At 35.8% G+C, this 15,699-nt stretch overlaps 1 protein-coding gene across 1 annotated transcript in view; it reads left to right on the top strand.

Annotated features, from left to right (window-relative positions):
- The window catches only part of LOC134541527 (pleckstrin homology domain-containing family F member 2), a 104,863-nt gene that overhangs the window by 53,468 nt on the left and 35,696 nt on the right, over nt 1-15,699 (top strand). Inside the window, exons 7-8 of the mRNA XM_063385037.1 lie at nt 6,545-6,719; nt 7,510-7,613. Coding sequence (XP_063241107.1) covers nt 6,545-6,719; nt 7,510-7,613 — 279 coding nt within the window. The remainder of the gene's footprint in view (nt 1-6,544; nt 6,720-7,509; nt 7,614-15,699) is intronic.

The raw sequence follows: 15,699 nt of genomic DNA, 5'->3' as shown, positions 1-15,699 counted from the left end.
TGTTTGTTGCGGGTTGTGCTTGTCATTTAATCAATTTGGCTGCAGAAAAGGCAGCAGCAACTCTTCCTTGCAAAGTTGATGAGATATTAGTAGATATTTATTTTTATCTTGAAAAAAGTGCAAAAAGGAAAGATAAGTTAAAAGAATTTCAAATATTGCATGTTACAGGTGTAAAAAAAAAAATTTAAAACATGTTTGCACTCGCTGGCTCTCGCTAGGGAAATGTCTGTCATGAATGCTGCAACAGTGGTTGAGGTTAAGTCTTCACGTCCACATTATAAGTCGGAACAATTAGATTCGTACAGGATACCAAAAATGTCCAAAGCTGCCTCTTCTGATAGCCAAACTTAAGTTAAATGTTCTAGCTTGAAACGAAGTTCTGAATCACCAGTTCCAGAGTCAAAAGTAACAAAATTCCACCCTGCACAAAAAAGTGGAAATAGTTCATGTAATCTTTCAAGAGAAGAGAGATTATTGATGTTCCTTACACTGCAACTAAATAAATAGTTTTGTCTGTTCCTTCAGAATACATTGCCAGTATTTGAAAAACCAAATGTGGTTTTGCTATCGCAGAAACCACAAATTCACTTGTTACGCTGTATTCTAATAGAATTGTTCAAAGATGTCATTACAAGATTTGTGAAACCTACTGTTGTTAAAAACTCTTCATCATTGTTGGAGGTTGACTATCACAAGAGAATGAACCAAAAAGAAGATAATGACATTACAATTGGAAATTCTACTTCTAGGACAGTGTGTGACCTTAAACCTGAAGAAAATTCAATTTTTTACTCGTCTGTTAGGGCGTAGTTTGTACGTGCATGTGATTACATGCTTCACAAATTTCCCTTCAATGATAAAGTTTTAATCAATGCTGAGGTAGCCCAGATTAATAATGTTTGTAATGCATTATTCTCCAGTTTGACATTTTTGTAAATAAATTTCCATTCATGTTAAGTTATGAAGACCAGGTTTTAGATTCTGCCATTAATGATTTGCAGTCGGAGTTTTGTCAGTTTCAACTTGAAGATCTAGATGAAGCCATCAAGAAAGAAGAAAGGATTGATATTCAGTGGAGTTTGGTGGGAAAAATTAAAAGTGAATCTAGAAGTTTGAAGTATGAAAAACTGTCTAAGGTTATTCTGGCAATTTTTACAATACCCCCACAGCAATGCTGAATCTGAGAGAATATTCAGCCAGGTACGAAAGTCAAGGACACAGTTTAGGTCATCCATGTCTAATGAGACATTAGACAGATTGATGGTGGTAAAATCAAGGCAACAGGGATGCTGCTATGAACAAAAATTTGACTCTGCTTTCCTGAAGAAAGCTAAATCTGCAACCAGAGAAAGCTTGAAGAAGTAATTTATCAGCCAAGTTAAAACTACCTGTAAGTAACTAAGAGTTATATTATCTAAATTAATTTTTGCCATTGATTGTTATTTGGTATCCTGTGTGTTTTTCTTTGAGTTTGGTGTTGAAAAACTTGCCTCTAGAAATGCCAAACTGTATTCTGTGGTGGTTACTTGCGACAATAATGAGATACAAAAGATTGAGAGTTCTGTGTTGTGAATTTCTATATTGAATAGTGATTTCATTGTTTTAAATATTGCCAAACTTGTATTGGATTAATTTAGATCATTGAGCATTGCTTTCCACAATGCTCCAGTGTATGTAAAGAGTGGGTGTAAAAAATGGTGCAGAAAATAGTTCTTAAAAATAGCAACTAGCCCCATAAAAAAATAAAAATTTCCACCATCTAATTTTCAAATTTTACTTCGAAAAATGGTTAAATAGCACCATTTTGCACATTCTAATCAAAATTTTCCCGGGGGAGGACCCCCGGACCCCCCGCTTTATTTGGGGAACCAAGTATTTACTCCACTAAAAACCTCCCTCTTTTTGACTAGCCAAGGTTGGCAGGTATGGTTATGTTATATGGACGTCTGACGGGACCAAAGGCATAGTTCGTAGTAATGAATTGTTCGCTCTAATGAAGTTCGTTAAAACGGTGTTTTACTGTAGTTTCATACAGTAAAACCTCAGTATAACAAACTTGAAGGGACTGATTTCGGGTGTGTTTGTTATAGTGAGGTTTCTTTATAACGAGGTGAATTCAAAACTACAAGTGATATGTATACAAAAAAGAAATTAAAAAGAATTGAATGCATGACGCTAAGGGCCGCTTGCAGAGTAAGGTAAGTAAATCCAAGCAAAAATTTTTGATCGTTAAATGAAATGGAGAAATACACTAGAGTCCCGTTATAGCGAGGTGTCACGGTTCCGGGTTTGATCCTCGCTATAACCGAATCGGACAAATTTTGGCCCCCAAAAAATAAAAATAAATCGAAAATAGCATAAAAATTGTGTTTAAACCTGTATAATTGGAAAATAACAGGTTCAATTAACGAAATATTAATTTCTGTGAGCAGATGTGTGAATTCTCTTTAAAACGGTACCCCATAAGTACGGATGCGATCACCGATTGCGTCAAAATAACCAGAATACCCTACCACGCCACGTAAGTATAGCATCTCAGCCCGCAGCTGATGCAGCATTGTCCTGCTATCTATCGTCGACGCGGGCAGTCTGCTGGCGGCCATGTTGGTTCGGGACGTTGCTAACGGGTGGTGCTAGTGTAGCGCGATGATTTAATTCCTTACAAAAAAGCAGGAGTGCGGCTGCTGCAACGCACATACGCCTCAAACGAAATAGTCGCTGGAAAACTATACTTTTTTCATTTCAAGAAACCTGTCAACTTTTTTAGAAAATAAATTTGGGACTAAACTCAAACCATCACCACCCCTTTCCCGGACAAATACCCCAACAACTGACCGAAACAAAAGTTACAAGAAAACTGTCCTAGCTATTCGGAAATAAATACGGTAGTGCCTACTAGAGGTGTTAAAGTAACGAAAAAATGCGTACCCGTATGTATTCGTTACGATAAAAATTAGTACTCGTTACTATCGTTACGTTACTTGTTACTTCTGATACAGCATAATTTGCTATGTTATGTTGCAGCAACGAATCCAGTCATATTGCGTACGCGTGCAGTATGACGTCGCGTAAATAATAATAAATATAATATAAACAATTAATAGTTTTTGTTAACCACAAAATAATTAAATCTCATTAGAGCGGCTTTTTAATATTATCTCTTTCAAGATAACAACAAAAAAAAACGTTAAAATATACACGATTATAAAAACAAAAACATACATATTTCTAATTTGTAAAAAAATACTTTCTTACGTTGTTTCGGTTCCAATCTCAAACTTTGTCTACACACGGCACAGATAATTAACGGAAGTTTGATAAAAGAAAGAAAGGACGGGATTCTATTTTTAAAGCCACGCACTTAGGTGGCGACTGCATGGCTGAAGAATGTGACAGGCGTCAACGGCAAGATGTCTAGTGGCGAGCGAGAGGGGTGGAGATAAAGCAGACAAATAACAAAAGCGCGCTTTAAGCGATCACGCCGTAAATTCCTCAAAAATACCTCGTTATAGCCGTGTTCTCGCTATTACCGTGCTCGCTATAACGAGATTCTACTGTACTTTATTTTGCATCAAAGTGACAACTATGCAAGCCTGTATAATTTCTTTTTTTACTAAGACAAACTTTTTTGCCTCCCTAACGAACACCATAGGCTACAGAATGTTTTAATTTTGTGGTAAAATATATTGCATTTTTTTTTAATCCATTGTTGTAAACAAAAAATAATTATAGCACCGAAAAAAGTTAAAATTCGCCGTAATCATCGCATATGGTTTTGACCATCCATAACCTAATTTTTGTATTGTTACGTTGTATGTTTTTGCCCGGCTAAGCACACAGAGAAACGTAACAAAACAAAACAAACAATGTTCCTGGGGAATTTTTCATTACTATGGTTCTGCGTTATTTGGAAATAAAAGAGTTTATTAAATTATCTTTGTTTATTTCTTAAAAAAAAATGTTTTTTCTCATTGTTACATGGCCTCAATACACAATTTTACATATGAATTTAGTTAGAAAAACTTCGTTACTTGTACAGTTTTTGTCTTTTCTTATACAAATTTTAACGATGTCTTTGAATTTTGATAGGATGAGGTCCAAATACATACCACAGCACCATACATATTGCCGTTGATGGTCGAGGAGTCTTGTCACTCGCCAAAGAAAAAAAACTTAGTAATGTCCCTTGGTTAATTACCTAACTCAATGTACCGTCGATCGCGGACCGTAATCTCATGAAGTCGGGCCGATGCCGACGCCTAGGGCCTAAATTTCTAATGCATTAGTCCGAAAAAAAGAACTTAGTTTGAAAAAATACGGCCTGGCCCCAGCCCCTAGGCGTTAAATTATCTCTTAGTAATTTTCCATTTGTCTAGCGACTTGCCGACGACGCGACAGAGTTCGGCGACGATCGAGCAACAAGTGACTTGGTCGACGAGATTACCTTCCCTTGTAAAGGTGAAAACAAGGGAGGCAACCCCGTGGGCCAACTGACCAATCAGCGCACATAATTCCAAAACATGACCATATAAGGAAATTTGTACGGGCACATCACTTGATGCCAGGGCTTGCCCTGATTGGCTGGCTAGTGGTAGCCTCCAGAGACCCTTCCAAACGGTCGCTACAACTGTGCGTACAACGTGACGCGTAAATCCCAAACACGCATTTACAAAGTGAAAAATAGCTTTCTGGCGCCAGAGTGTCGCGCCTGTCCGCTCTTCCTTCTGTACCTTCCAGACTATTCTCAAAATATTACACTAGCAATATCCAATAGAATATAAAATTACCCAAAAAATTCAAATACAATGTTAAAAATTTAGTAAACAAAGTTGAAATTCATACCATATTAGAAACTTTTGTTTAAAAATGATGTCCTGTAAAATTATAATCTATATACTGCTTTAAACAAAACAATTACTGAAATTAATTATCAAATATCAAAATTAATTATTATGAACTGGAGTTAACCCTCAAATTAATAATTAAGTATCTCAAGGAAATAAGTATTTTAAGGCTTTCCATGAAATTTAACCAAAGTAATTAATAACAATTCTTAACAACTCTGAACTATCCTTATCTACATATTAAATAATTACTATCTTTCATATCAAAGTGATTCTTAATCAATATTCTTATGACCCAAAAAAAAAAATATATATGTATATAACATACTCATTGTGCAATGCTACAGTATGTAATCAAAAGAAATTCATCAAAGCTAACCTCCAAACAACAAAATACGCTAAATATATTGCCTTATTTTTTTTAAATATATTATTGTAAACAAAAAATAATTATAGCACTGAAAGAAGATAAAATTCGTCGTAATCATTGCATATGGTTTTGTCCATCTATAACCTTATTCGTATATAAACAAAAGTAATTCATCAAAGCTAACCTCCAAACAACAAATACGCTAAATATATTGCCTTTTTTTTTTAAAATCCATTATTGTAAACAAAAAATAATTATAGCACCGAAAGAAGTTAAAATGCATCCTAATCATCGCACATGGTTTTGTGCATCCATAACCTAATTCGTATGTAAACAAAAGTAATTCATCAATGCTAACCTCCAAACAATAAAATATTTTTAAGTAGAATTTATTTTACCACAATCAGAAAACAACTCTTAGTCTCCTGCGAATTTTAGGTGAGTAAAACTTCCACAGAATCTAAAATAAATATCGGCATTCATGACAAAAAACGAACGAATGCGTATTTCCTCAGAAACAGATGTAACTTTTGTAGGTGGGATTTGTGACAAATTTTCTTGGCGAAGTTCGGAACATCGATTAATCGAAGTGAATTTTTTTTCCTGCTAGTGGTGGTGCAATGTGTTAGCTTCGAAGTGCGTTTCAGTACGTCAATAGTTCTATGGTCAAAGTCAGCCAATATTATAAGATTCGGGATTATTTGTGTTTGTTTACCGAAACGTGATATTAACGAAGCAAATTGTATAAATATGAAAATTCTAAGGAAATTTTTTGAAAATTTTTAATTGTGCTTTCGTTGTAGCGGGGGTTTTTGGTGGAAATATGAAAAAATACATAGTTATTTTGAGGTACAAATACATAGGGTTATATGACGTTTTGGTGGGACCAAACAACTGATTCGTTATAATGAGGATTTCGTTATAAAGGAGTTCGTTGTATGAGGTTTTACTGTACCTTGTTTTTAAACTGCACAGCATAGAATGAGATAATCATAAGAAATTAAAATCAAGACAGACTATACTAATGTGAAAACGTCTAGTAAAAACATGCCCATGTATGTAGTTGTCATTTGAAACTAGCTCTTCCCTGCCTATCATTTTAATTTCACGCTGCTGCCTTTGGACACTTGGAATAGCACATAATCACTCTTACATGAGACAAGTAGCAGCAGTACTCTTTATTTACCTGCTAGAAAGTACGGTATTTGCAGTATAAAAATCCAACATTGTAATAGCTGCCAGGCTTCCAACTGATGTAATGGTGTCGGACGGTCGTGTAATGGAACGTGTGCTGGGGGAGGGTGTTGCACGAAGGTGCGGGTGTGTGCAGCACCACTGCCGGAAGTGCGGGGCCGTGGTGTGCGGGCCGTGCTCCAGCAAGAGGTTCCTGCTGCCGAGCCAGTCCTCCAAGCCGCTGCGCGTGTGCCTCAACTGCTACGACACCCTGTCGCGCGCCAAGGCCCAGCACAACAACCTGCCCGGCCTGCCCGACAGCCTGGCCAAAGGTCGCTGCCAAGTAGAATTGTTTATTATTCGTATTCATTTCCATTTCAAATGCTAATACTAAGTAGTGAAATATAGTTTACCTTGTGAGTATATCAACGTTTTCTGTTGAGATTGTCTTTGGTGCAATATAAATACCCAGTTTAGATTTTTAAATAGAACTATTAAACACTCAAAACCATAAACTGTAAGTGGCATTTCAACATTCTACATGTAAGATGATATCAAAGTTATTTTACTGTTCCCTTGTGAAATGGGAGCAGACAAAATCATGTAGACTTTTGAAAATGCTGATTATTTTTGAAATTTTAACTTAAAAACAATCTGTTAATTGTAATATTTTTGTCACGTGTACCAGTAATGGGGAATTATAAAATAATGAAAGTATATGTTCAACTTGAATAGTTAGTCATTTTTTATGTTAATGCTTAATGGAACTTTTCTCTAGTTTTGTATTAATAATTAAATAATAAAAAGATCTTACTGAGGGTAAAGCTAGATTTTAAAAACAATAAAAGTAAATAAAAGCCTTGTTAAGTATTACATATGTGAAAATGATAAAACTGCAGATAATTTCGGTCAAAACATTTTTCATTGTGTTGTTATTCAAAGATAAATGCAGTAATTAAGTACATACTAATTCATTGAGGCTTATCTTCATGTTTATTCAAACAGTCCTACCAAAAATGTTAGAATGAAATCTAAATTTTGATTGAGTGATCATGTTTATCGGTATGTTGCACATTGTTATGTATATAGTGTACTAGTGCTAAAGGTGCTGATTGACTGCAGATAACAAGGAGCGCAATGGGTCAGGGGAGTCGTCGGGGGAAGAGGACTCGGATGAGGAGGAGGACGTGAACCGCTCCCAGGGACAGCAGGAGGTGCACGAGGAGGTGAGTGGCTGTGCAGTTCTTCGCCTCTCTCCCCTTCCTTGTAGGCTGCACCTGCTGTCTGTGTGGCGTTTCTCATTTGTAACTGCAGTCGGGACCTCCCGATGCCCAGATAATTTAAATCCTGTAAAAAAAAACTGAATAATCCATTTCACAGGCAGCTGTTGAATTTGGGTCACACCATATATTTGTGTGGCAGAAGCTGCCTTCAAGCAGGAAAAAAAGATAACCAAGTTTCTTGGAGGCCTTCTGCTGATTCAACATTGAAAACAAAAACTTCCTTTGTTCTGTCCACTTGCTCTCGCTCTAAAAGTCTTCAAGGCTACAAGACCAGTACTTCATATCAGTCTCACATTCCTCCAGCACTGACTGGCCGAGTATTTTTGTCACTCCCACCCCCTTCTCCAGTAGGATGTTTATCCCATCATATGCCATTCTGACACATCTGACACCCTAGTCAATCAAATTTTTCCCAGCCACAGATTTTCAAGCTACATGACCCAATTACTATAATAATTCCAGTATTCTGAGGTGTTGGGTTTTACAAGTAAAGGGATTCTTTCATGATTTCATAGATATGAATATCTACACACTTTTATTAAATATTTATTAAATAGTATAAAAATTATTATCTCTGAAAATATTGTTGTTATAAGTAGGGCATAAGCATACCTGCCAACTTTTACGTTTTAGCCGTAAAATTTACGGTTTTGGCACAATGTTTACGTTCTTACGGGAAAGGACACAAATTTTACATTTTTTTGAAATTTATTTTTGAGCAAAGCAACATTTATGTTTTGTTTACGTTTTTTGCAAGGCCACAGATCACGCAGTAGAGATGCGTCAAGTGAACGATAAAAAAGATGGCTGCTAATCGAATTGTGCTTGTAGGTGGCGCTGAACTATGTATAAATTGAACACTTTGTCTTGGTACGTGTATCTTTGCGTTTTGTCATTATGTCTTTGCCTCCCAGTTTGTTGTGGAATGTTGTTATGTTCTGATGTTACGTGCGTTGTGCGTTGAATAATTTTTAACATGAGTGGAAAACGCAAGAAATCGTATTTTCAGACTTTCAGAAAAGAGTATACCGAAGAATTTCCGTGCATCTTAAAATCTAACAAAGGCGAGAAGTTCGTGTTTTGCGGTGTTTGTAGATGTGATATAAACATTTCCCATGGCGGCAGAAACGATGTTTATAACCACGTTAATCTTGAAAAACATATCGAAAATTTGAAAGCCAGAGCAAGCAGTTCAAAAGTTGACAGTTTCTTTGCAAAGAGTTCTGAAGTAGAAGTGACAAGAGCAGAATGTTACTTTACGAGTTTCCTTGTAGAGCACAATATCGCAATTAGCGTTGCGGACCACGCCGGGGCATTATTCAAAAAAATGTTTCCCGATTCGGAAGTGGCCAAAAAGTATGGTTGCGGGCGTACGAAGACGACTGCAATCATTCAAGGAATGGCACATCAAGAAACTAATTATGTAATTAAGTGTTTGTTAGCTCGGCCGTTTTCTGTTGCTACAGATGGTAGCAATGATTCAAATGTTAAAACATACCCAATTGTTGTTACTGTATGGGATGAGTTGCAGCAGAAGGTTGTGAGTACTGTACTTTCTGTACCTATTTTAGAAGGTGATTCTACTGGAAGAAATATTGGAAATCTAATTCTGTCAGAGTTTGAACGCCTAAAAGTACCTATTGATCATTGTGTAGCTTTTGGGGCTGATAATGCTTCAGTCATGTTAGGTAAAAAAAAATGGAGTGTCTGCAGTACTAAAAGAAAAACAGGAGTATATCATTGTTATTGGCTGCTTGTGCCATTTGATTAATTTGAGTGCTGAGAAAGCCGCATCATGTTTGCCCATAAGAATTGATGATATTCTAATAGATGTGTTTTATTACTTTGAAAAGAGTTCAAAAAGGATGGATAAATTGAAGTCTTTGCAACATTTTCATGGAAAAGAAGCCAAGAAGCTTCTTAAACATGTGTGTACGAGATGGTTGTCGTTGAACAGAAGCTTATCACGGGTTGTTGAAGAATGGGAGCCTTTAGTTAGCTTCTTTAAAGAAGAAATCAAGCAACAGAAGACTTCAGATAATGTTGGCCTTTCTTCTTTTCTAATACCAAAACTGACCATCAAAAAGAAGACTGAAGAACAAGAACTTGCCAATGGTAAGGTTGACTGTAAACCAGATCTCACAAGCAATATTCAAGAAGGCAGCACTATTGTCAAGAAAGTTAAACTAGATACTGGAACCATTTCTAAAATGACAGCTCAAGAAAATGCAACAAGTAAATTGAAACCACTATCAAGTTTAGGGCCGAATTCCAGTAGCAAAAGAGATGTTCCCAAAAGTAAAACTGTTGTTCCCAAGAGTACAAAGGCTGTAGGAATGAAAAATAGTATCTTGAGCCGAGAAGAAAAGTTATTTATGTTTTTAAGCTGTAATTTAAATAAGGCATTTTGTTTATTTGTTCTTCATATTATTCCAGTCTTTGAGAAAATCAACATATTACTTCAGAGGGCAGAACCACAAATACATATTTTGAAAGAATTGCTAGAAAGTTTACTGAAAGATCTTTTAACAAAATTTGTCAAACCATCTGTTCTAAAGAGTGATGTCTCAGCACAGAGCCTGGATTATCATTCTTCTCAAAATCAGAAAAATGATGAGGATTTGATCATTGGAAGTAAAACATTTCAATTGGTAAACACCCTTGAAGAGCACAAGAAGAGAGTTTTTTTCTGGTGTTCGGAAGTACCTAGTAGCAGCTTGTGATTACATTGTGAATAAGTTTCCACTTTCCAATGAAGTGCTTAAACATGCAGAGGTTGCCAGGTTAAGCACTATTGAAAAATCCAGCTTCACGTCAGTTCGGTACTTTGTAAATATGTTTCCCTTCATTCTGCCCTTAAAGCCAGGTGAATCATTTGATACGGCCATGGATGAAGTTCAGCAGCAGTTTGCAAACTTGCAGGTAGATGACATCTCAAGCTTTGTATCAGAAGATGACAGCATTGATAAGAAATGGTCCAAGTTAGTTGAAGTGTGTGGTGTGGATGGGGTGCTAAAATATGATAAAATAGCAAGTGTTATGTTGGCTGTTCTTGTTATCCCTCACAGCAATGCGGAATGTGAGAGGATATTTAGTCTAATCAAAAAGAACAGAACTGAATTTAGGTCATCTATGTCTCACAAATCAGTGGAAAGTCTGTGTGCACTGAAATGCAAGGTTTCAAAAAGAGCTTGTTTTGAAGAAAATTTTTCAGTTGACTTTCTTAAAAAAGCCAAGAAAACAACTGCAGCTTCACTTAGCAACAGTGTTTCTTCTTAAGATGTGTTAAATTAATAACAATTTTATTGAATAATGGGACAGATATAATTTAAACTATTTTTTTTTTTTTTAAATTTCATTTGTGACTATGTTGTAAATAATATGTAGGAAATGAAGAGAGCCAGAATTTTTACATAGGACTTACCTATTTAAGATACAACTGCAGGGAAGGTAAGACCTATTATTGTGTTATTATTTAATCACTTTGCTTGCTTTACATCTGGTTTTTAATATTTATTGTAAATAAGTTAATTGGGTTTCGTTTATGGTGTAAGGAAATGGGTCTCAATAGGAGAAATATGCTTGAAGTACATCAACCAATTGAGCGAAAAATTATCGCGTCCATTTTACGCTAAAATTTATTATATTGTTAAGTTTTACTGGTGAGGAGATTGGAAAGTTGGCAGGTATGCATAAGTCTGCATTTTTCCTGCCTTTGTCAACTTCATTTAAAATTTCCACGTTTTCCTTCAAAGCGAACTGCTGCATTTCTTTTTATCTTTTTGGTCATCCATCCTGATTAAAATATTCAATCAACAATATTGTTTGCTTCGCGCCACGTCAAAGGCAAACAAACCTCACATCCATAGATAACCATAGCGCCGCACTAGTAGCGCTCGTCGTGAGCATGGCTGTGCCAGGCGAAATTCCGACCTTCATGGCAACACAATTAAAGCGTGTCGGCCATGTTGTAACACCAAACAGTTCAAAACTTAACCTACATAAATTAACATTATTGAATTTTCTATTTTGTATATAAGTTAAAATATAATTTTTATTTAACGTTTGTATCTACAAATATACATATCTGCATTAATTAAAACTTTTAAAATGTGCTCTACAAATAACTAAAAGATGGCGCAGCTAAAAACAATTGTCTTCAAGAGGAACGAGACAGCAATCGATTGCTTAGATTGTCTCGTGCCCTAAAGTGTGTGATCCATGGAGGTGGAAGAATGGCGCGTTATACTGTACTATGATTCTATGAATCTTTGAGACAGTGTTTGTTTACGTTTTAGACTTACTAACGATTCTTGAAAGTGATAAAAATTAATCATAATGTACATTTATATTAAAGAACCCTACTCAAACACAGTAACAATTATGTAAAATTTTCCTGATAACTGGAAAAGAATGGTCATTGTATTGAAAGGTAGGATACGTTTTTAATGTTAAATTGAAATATTTTTACATTGGGGTTTTGAGTGGAAATTCAAAATCATACATTGAACTGAAAGATATGTTATTCTGAAGTACGTTGTAACAGAATTTCACTGTATTTATAAAAAAAACTGCACAATGTAACACTGATTTCATTTAGTTTGGCTATTTCCAAGAAATAACCAATTTCCAGAAGGGAAGAAATCTCTGACCTGTGAAGCAAGTGTTTCACCTTGACTGACACGCACTCTTAAGGTGGTCAGTCAGCAGCAGTGGAACTACTAAGTGCATGCAAGGGGAGCGCAAGCCTCCCCTCCTGCCGCCACTCATGGGCTCTTCCCCCAACCCTCTTGTTTCTGTAACTGCTCCACCGACCACCCCACCGAGCGGATATTTAGTTGATGGGAAAAAAATATATTTCAGTGCATAATTCCCACACCCCCTTGTTTTTATTCTTTAAACACGTAGCATACAGTGAAACCCCTTATTTACACTTTTCAGGGGAACAGAGACAAAAAGTGTAAATACCAGGAAAGTGTAAATTGAGGGAAACATATTTTTAAAATGTAACATACCTGGTTTAATGCACTCCTTTTACTTCAGTAGTCAGAGAAATCAAAAAAAGACACAGTGAACGAAATATCTTTAAAAAAATCTTTCATTAGGCCTATGTAAACAAAAATAAATTTACAACATATAACTTATAAAATTGTGTGAATACAACATTGAAGCAATGTGTGCCATGATAAAATGTTACCATAAAAAGTTTTGTAGGCTTATGTGCAAAAACTTTCAAGCCTAACTTAGGTCTATTTCTTTGTAAAATAATCAGAAATCTTGGTTTGCTTGCATCTTTGAGTGTTCATGCACATGATCTGCTTCTCTAAAGTATAAAAATTATCAAAAAAACCATCACAGTTTTCACCAGCAGATACTCCAATGTAGTCTCGCAGAGTTTGAAGAGCAGCAAGAGCATCTTTACTCGTGGGTGTTGTCACTTCTTCATCATCATCATCATCATCATCATCATCATCTTCGTCAGTATCCTGTTGAGAAGTACTGACATGGCTTTCTACAATATCTTCTATACATTGCACTTCCGAAGTGATCACCTGACTGTCCACATCCACGTAATCTTGAAATAATTTCTCCTGCAACACCCTCTCATGTCATTCAACATCTTCAATGTCACTGTAATCATCTTCACTGAGAGTGTAAGCCTTTTCTGGGAACACAAATCCAGCTTTTGCAAAGCAGTTTTGAATTATTGATGTTTTCACTTCTTTCCAGGCTCTTGCACTAAAATGCAATGCAGTCAGCAGATTTATCTTCATCAAAGAAGGGTCTTTTCCAACATCAAGCATTGTTACTGCCCTTGAAACTAGGTATCTGCAGAACAAAAACTTGAATGCCTGAATGATACCCAAGTCAAGGGGCTGTAGCTCACTCGTGCAGTTTGCTGGGAAGAAGACAATATCAGTGTTGCGAAGCTGGATGGTTGCTTTGTGATCAGAGCACTGATCTATGAAAAGAAGAACTTTCCTATTTTGCAAAGCCATTTTTGAATCAAATGCATGCAACTGGCTCTGAAACAAAGCATTGGTCATCCAGGCTTTGGTGTTTGCTTCGTACTTTGTTGGGAGTGACTTGATGTTTTTAAAACACCGAGGTTTCCTCACTTTGCCAATGACATAAAGGGGGAATTTTTCACTTCCATCTGCATTGGTAAGCAATAACACAGTAATCCGTTGCTTGCTGAACTTACCTCCGTGACACGTTTCCCCTTTAAAACTAAAGTTTTTGTCTGGTAGAACATTGAAAAACAACCCTGTTTCGTCGGCATTGAAAACATTTTTAGGGTCGAACCCAGCAATTTTTTCCTGTAGCTTTTCCTTCCAATGTTCCACAGTCTCCACATCCACACTTTGCTTTCGCCACAAACCACCTTGTAAACAATACTGTGACGCTGCTTAAACCGATCAATCCATCCATTGGAAGCTGAGAAATCTTGAATTTCCAGCCTAGAGGCAATAACACATGCTTTTTCTCTCAGTATTGTACCATTTATTGGTAAATTTGCGGCACGTGCACCAGAAGAACACTCAAGAAGAATATCTTCCAGCTGTTTGAATTTCGAGTCCTTCACATATTTACGTTTTTTAGCACTTGGCCCACATTGCGCGGCATTTGCAGTGATGGTTTCTAGGGGTGTGCAAATACTCGAAATTACAAATATTCGTGCAAATCAAATATTTGATTCGATTCACATTCGAAACCAAATTAGGTATTTGAAAATTTCAAATATTCGAAAGTTTTCGAATGTATTAAAATATTACTTTTGTTTGACAAAACGTGTGACACAATAATATGTCGAACCTCGATAAATCATTTTCCCGAGAGACTTAATGGAAGAAAAAAAAACTGTAAGTGGACCTTTACTTACATCAAATTTTAGGTTAGGTAAATGGGCATGCTGAGAAGAGTTAAAGCCAATGTAGCGTGAAAATTATCATAAATGCTTACGATTTAAATACAAACTTTACGCAATGTGTAGCATAATTAATTTATTATATCCAGTTGTCCTTCGCACAATTTTTGGGCGAGCCATGTGCCATATAAAAGTGTAAAACTATTTTAAACAATGCCAGCGCATCAGCTTTCAATAATAACATTTAAATCTAATGCACACATACTCTTTGGTCAACATTCTATTATTTTTACTAATACAAATGTAGAGAATTTTTTTTTAACGATAGAAAAGTAAACACAGCTGCCATCATGGCTACAGCAAAAAAGAAAACGTGTCCATTTGTGTTGATGGCCAGCAGAGCGGACCATGGCCAGAGAATTGTGTTGCTAGAATTGCTCCAGCGCAATCGCTTTTTAAACTACCGAAAATGTTACGTAAATAATTAGATAAAATTAAAAAGACGTGATAAACAAAATTCATTAAAAATTATTTTGCCTTAGCACGTTTGATTCCAAAAGACTCTGAGAACGGAATATTGACCATGCTTACGAGCAGTTGTAATAAACACCTCTTCGATATATTGATTGGTAATCGCTTGACTATTTATTGCGGAAAATAAAACTTATATATCGAAGATCTTTTTACTTTCATAAACTTTTTTTGCCGTTTTTAATTTTCAGAATAAGAAGTGAAGTTCAGAAAGTTGTTTTTCTGCTTCTGGGAACATTGTCACTCCCAAGAGGCAATGCTTGGATCCTGTACATGTAAAGGAATTGGTCTTTTTGCACTGCAATTTACGTAATGTTGATGGCAAGGTGTAGGCTTGGCTTGTGATGAAGACATTTCTATACCACTGATTGTGTTTTATTACTAAAACATTAGAAGAGACATAAAAATTTACATGTTACTTGAGTAGTAAAAATGTATATAAAGCTAAAGAACATTACTCTTTTAAACAACAATTTATAATATGCCAAATTTTGACTGTAATTATTCAGATTTATACTTAGAACTTAATTAGAAAATATTTGCAAATATTTGCAATTATTTGATTCACATTTGATTTGCATTGAAAAAGTCACATTCCCACAGCCCTAATGGTTTATGGCTTTTGAGATA

This window comes from Bacillus rossius (assembly GCF_032445375.1).
Source record: "Bacillus rossius redtenbacheri isolate Brsri chromosome 4 unlocalized genomic scaffold, Brsri_v3 Brsri_v3_scf4_1, whole genome shotgun sequence".
NCBI lineage: Eukaryota > Metazoa > Arthropoda > Insecta > Phasmatodea > Bacillidae > Bacillus > Bacillus rossius.
The sequence above is the reverse complement of the archived record's forward strand: the minus strand, read 5'-3'. Positions and strand labels throughout refer to the sequence as shown.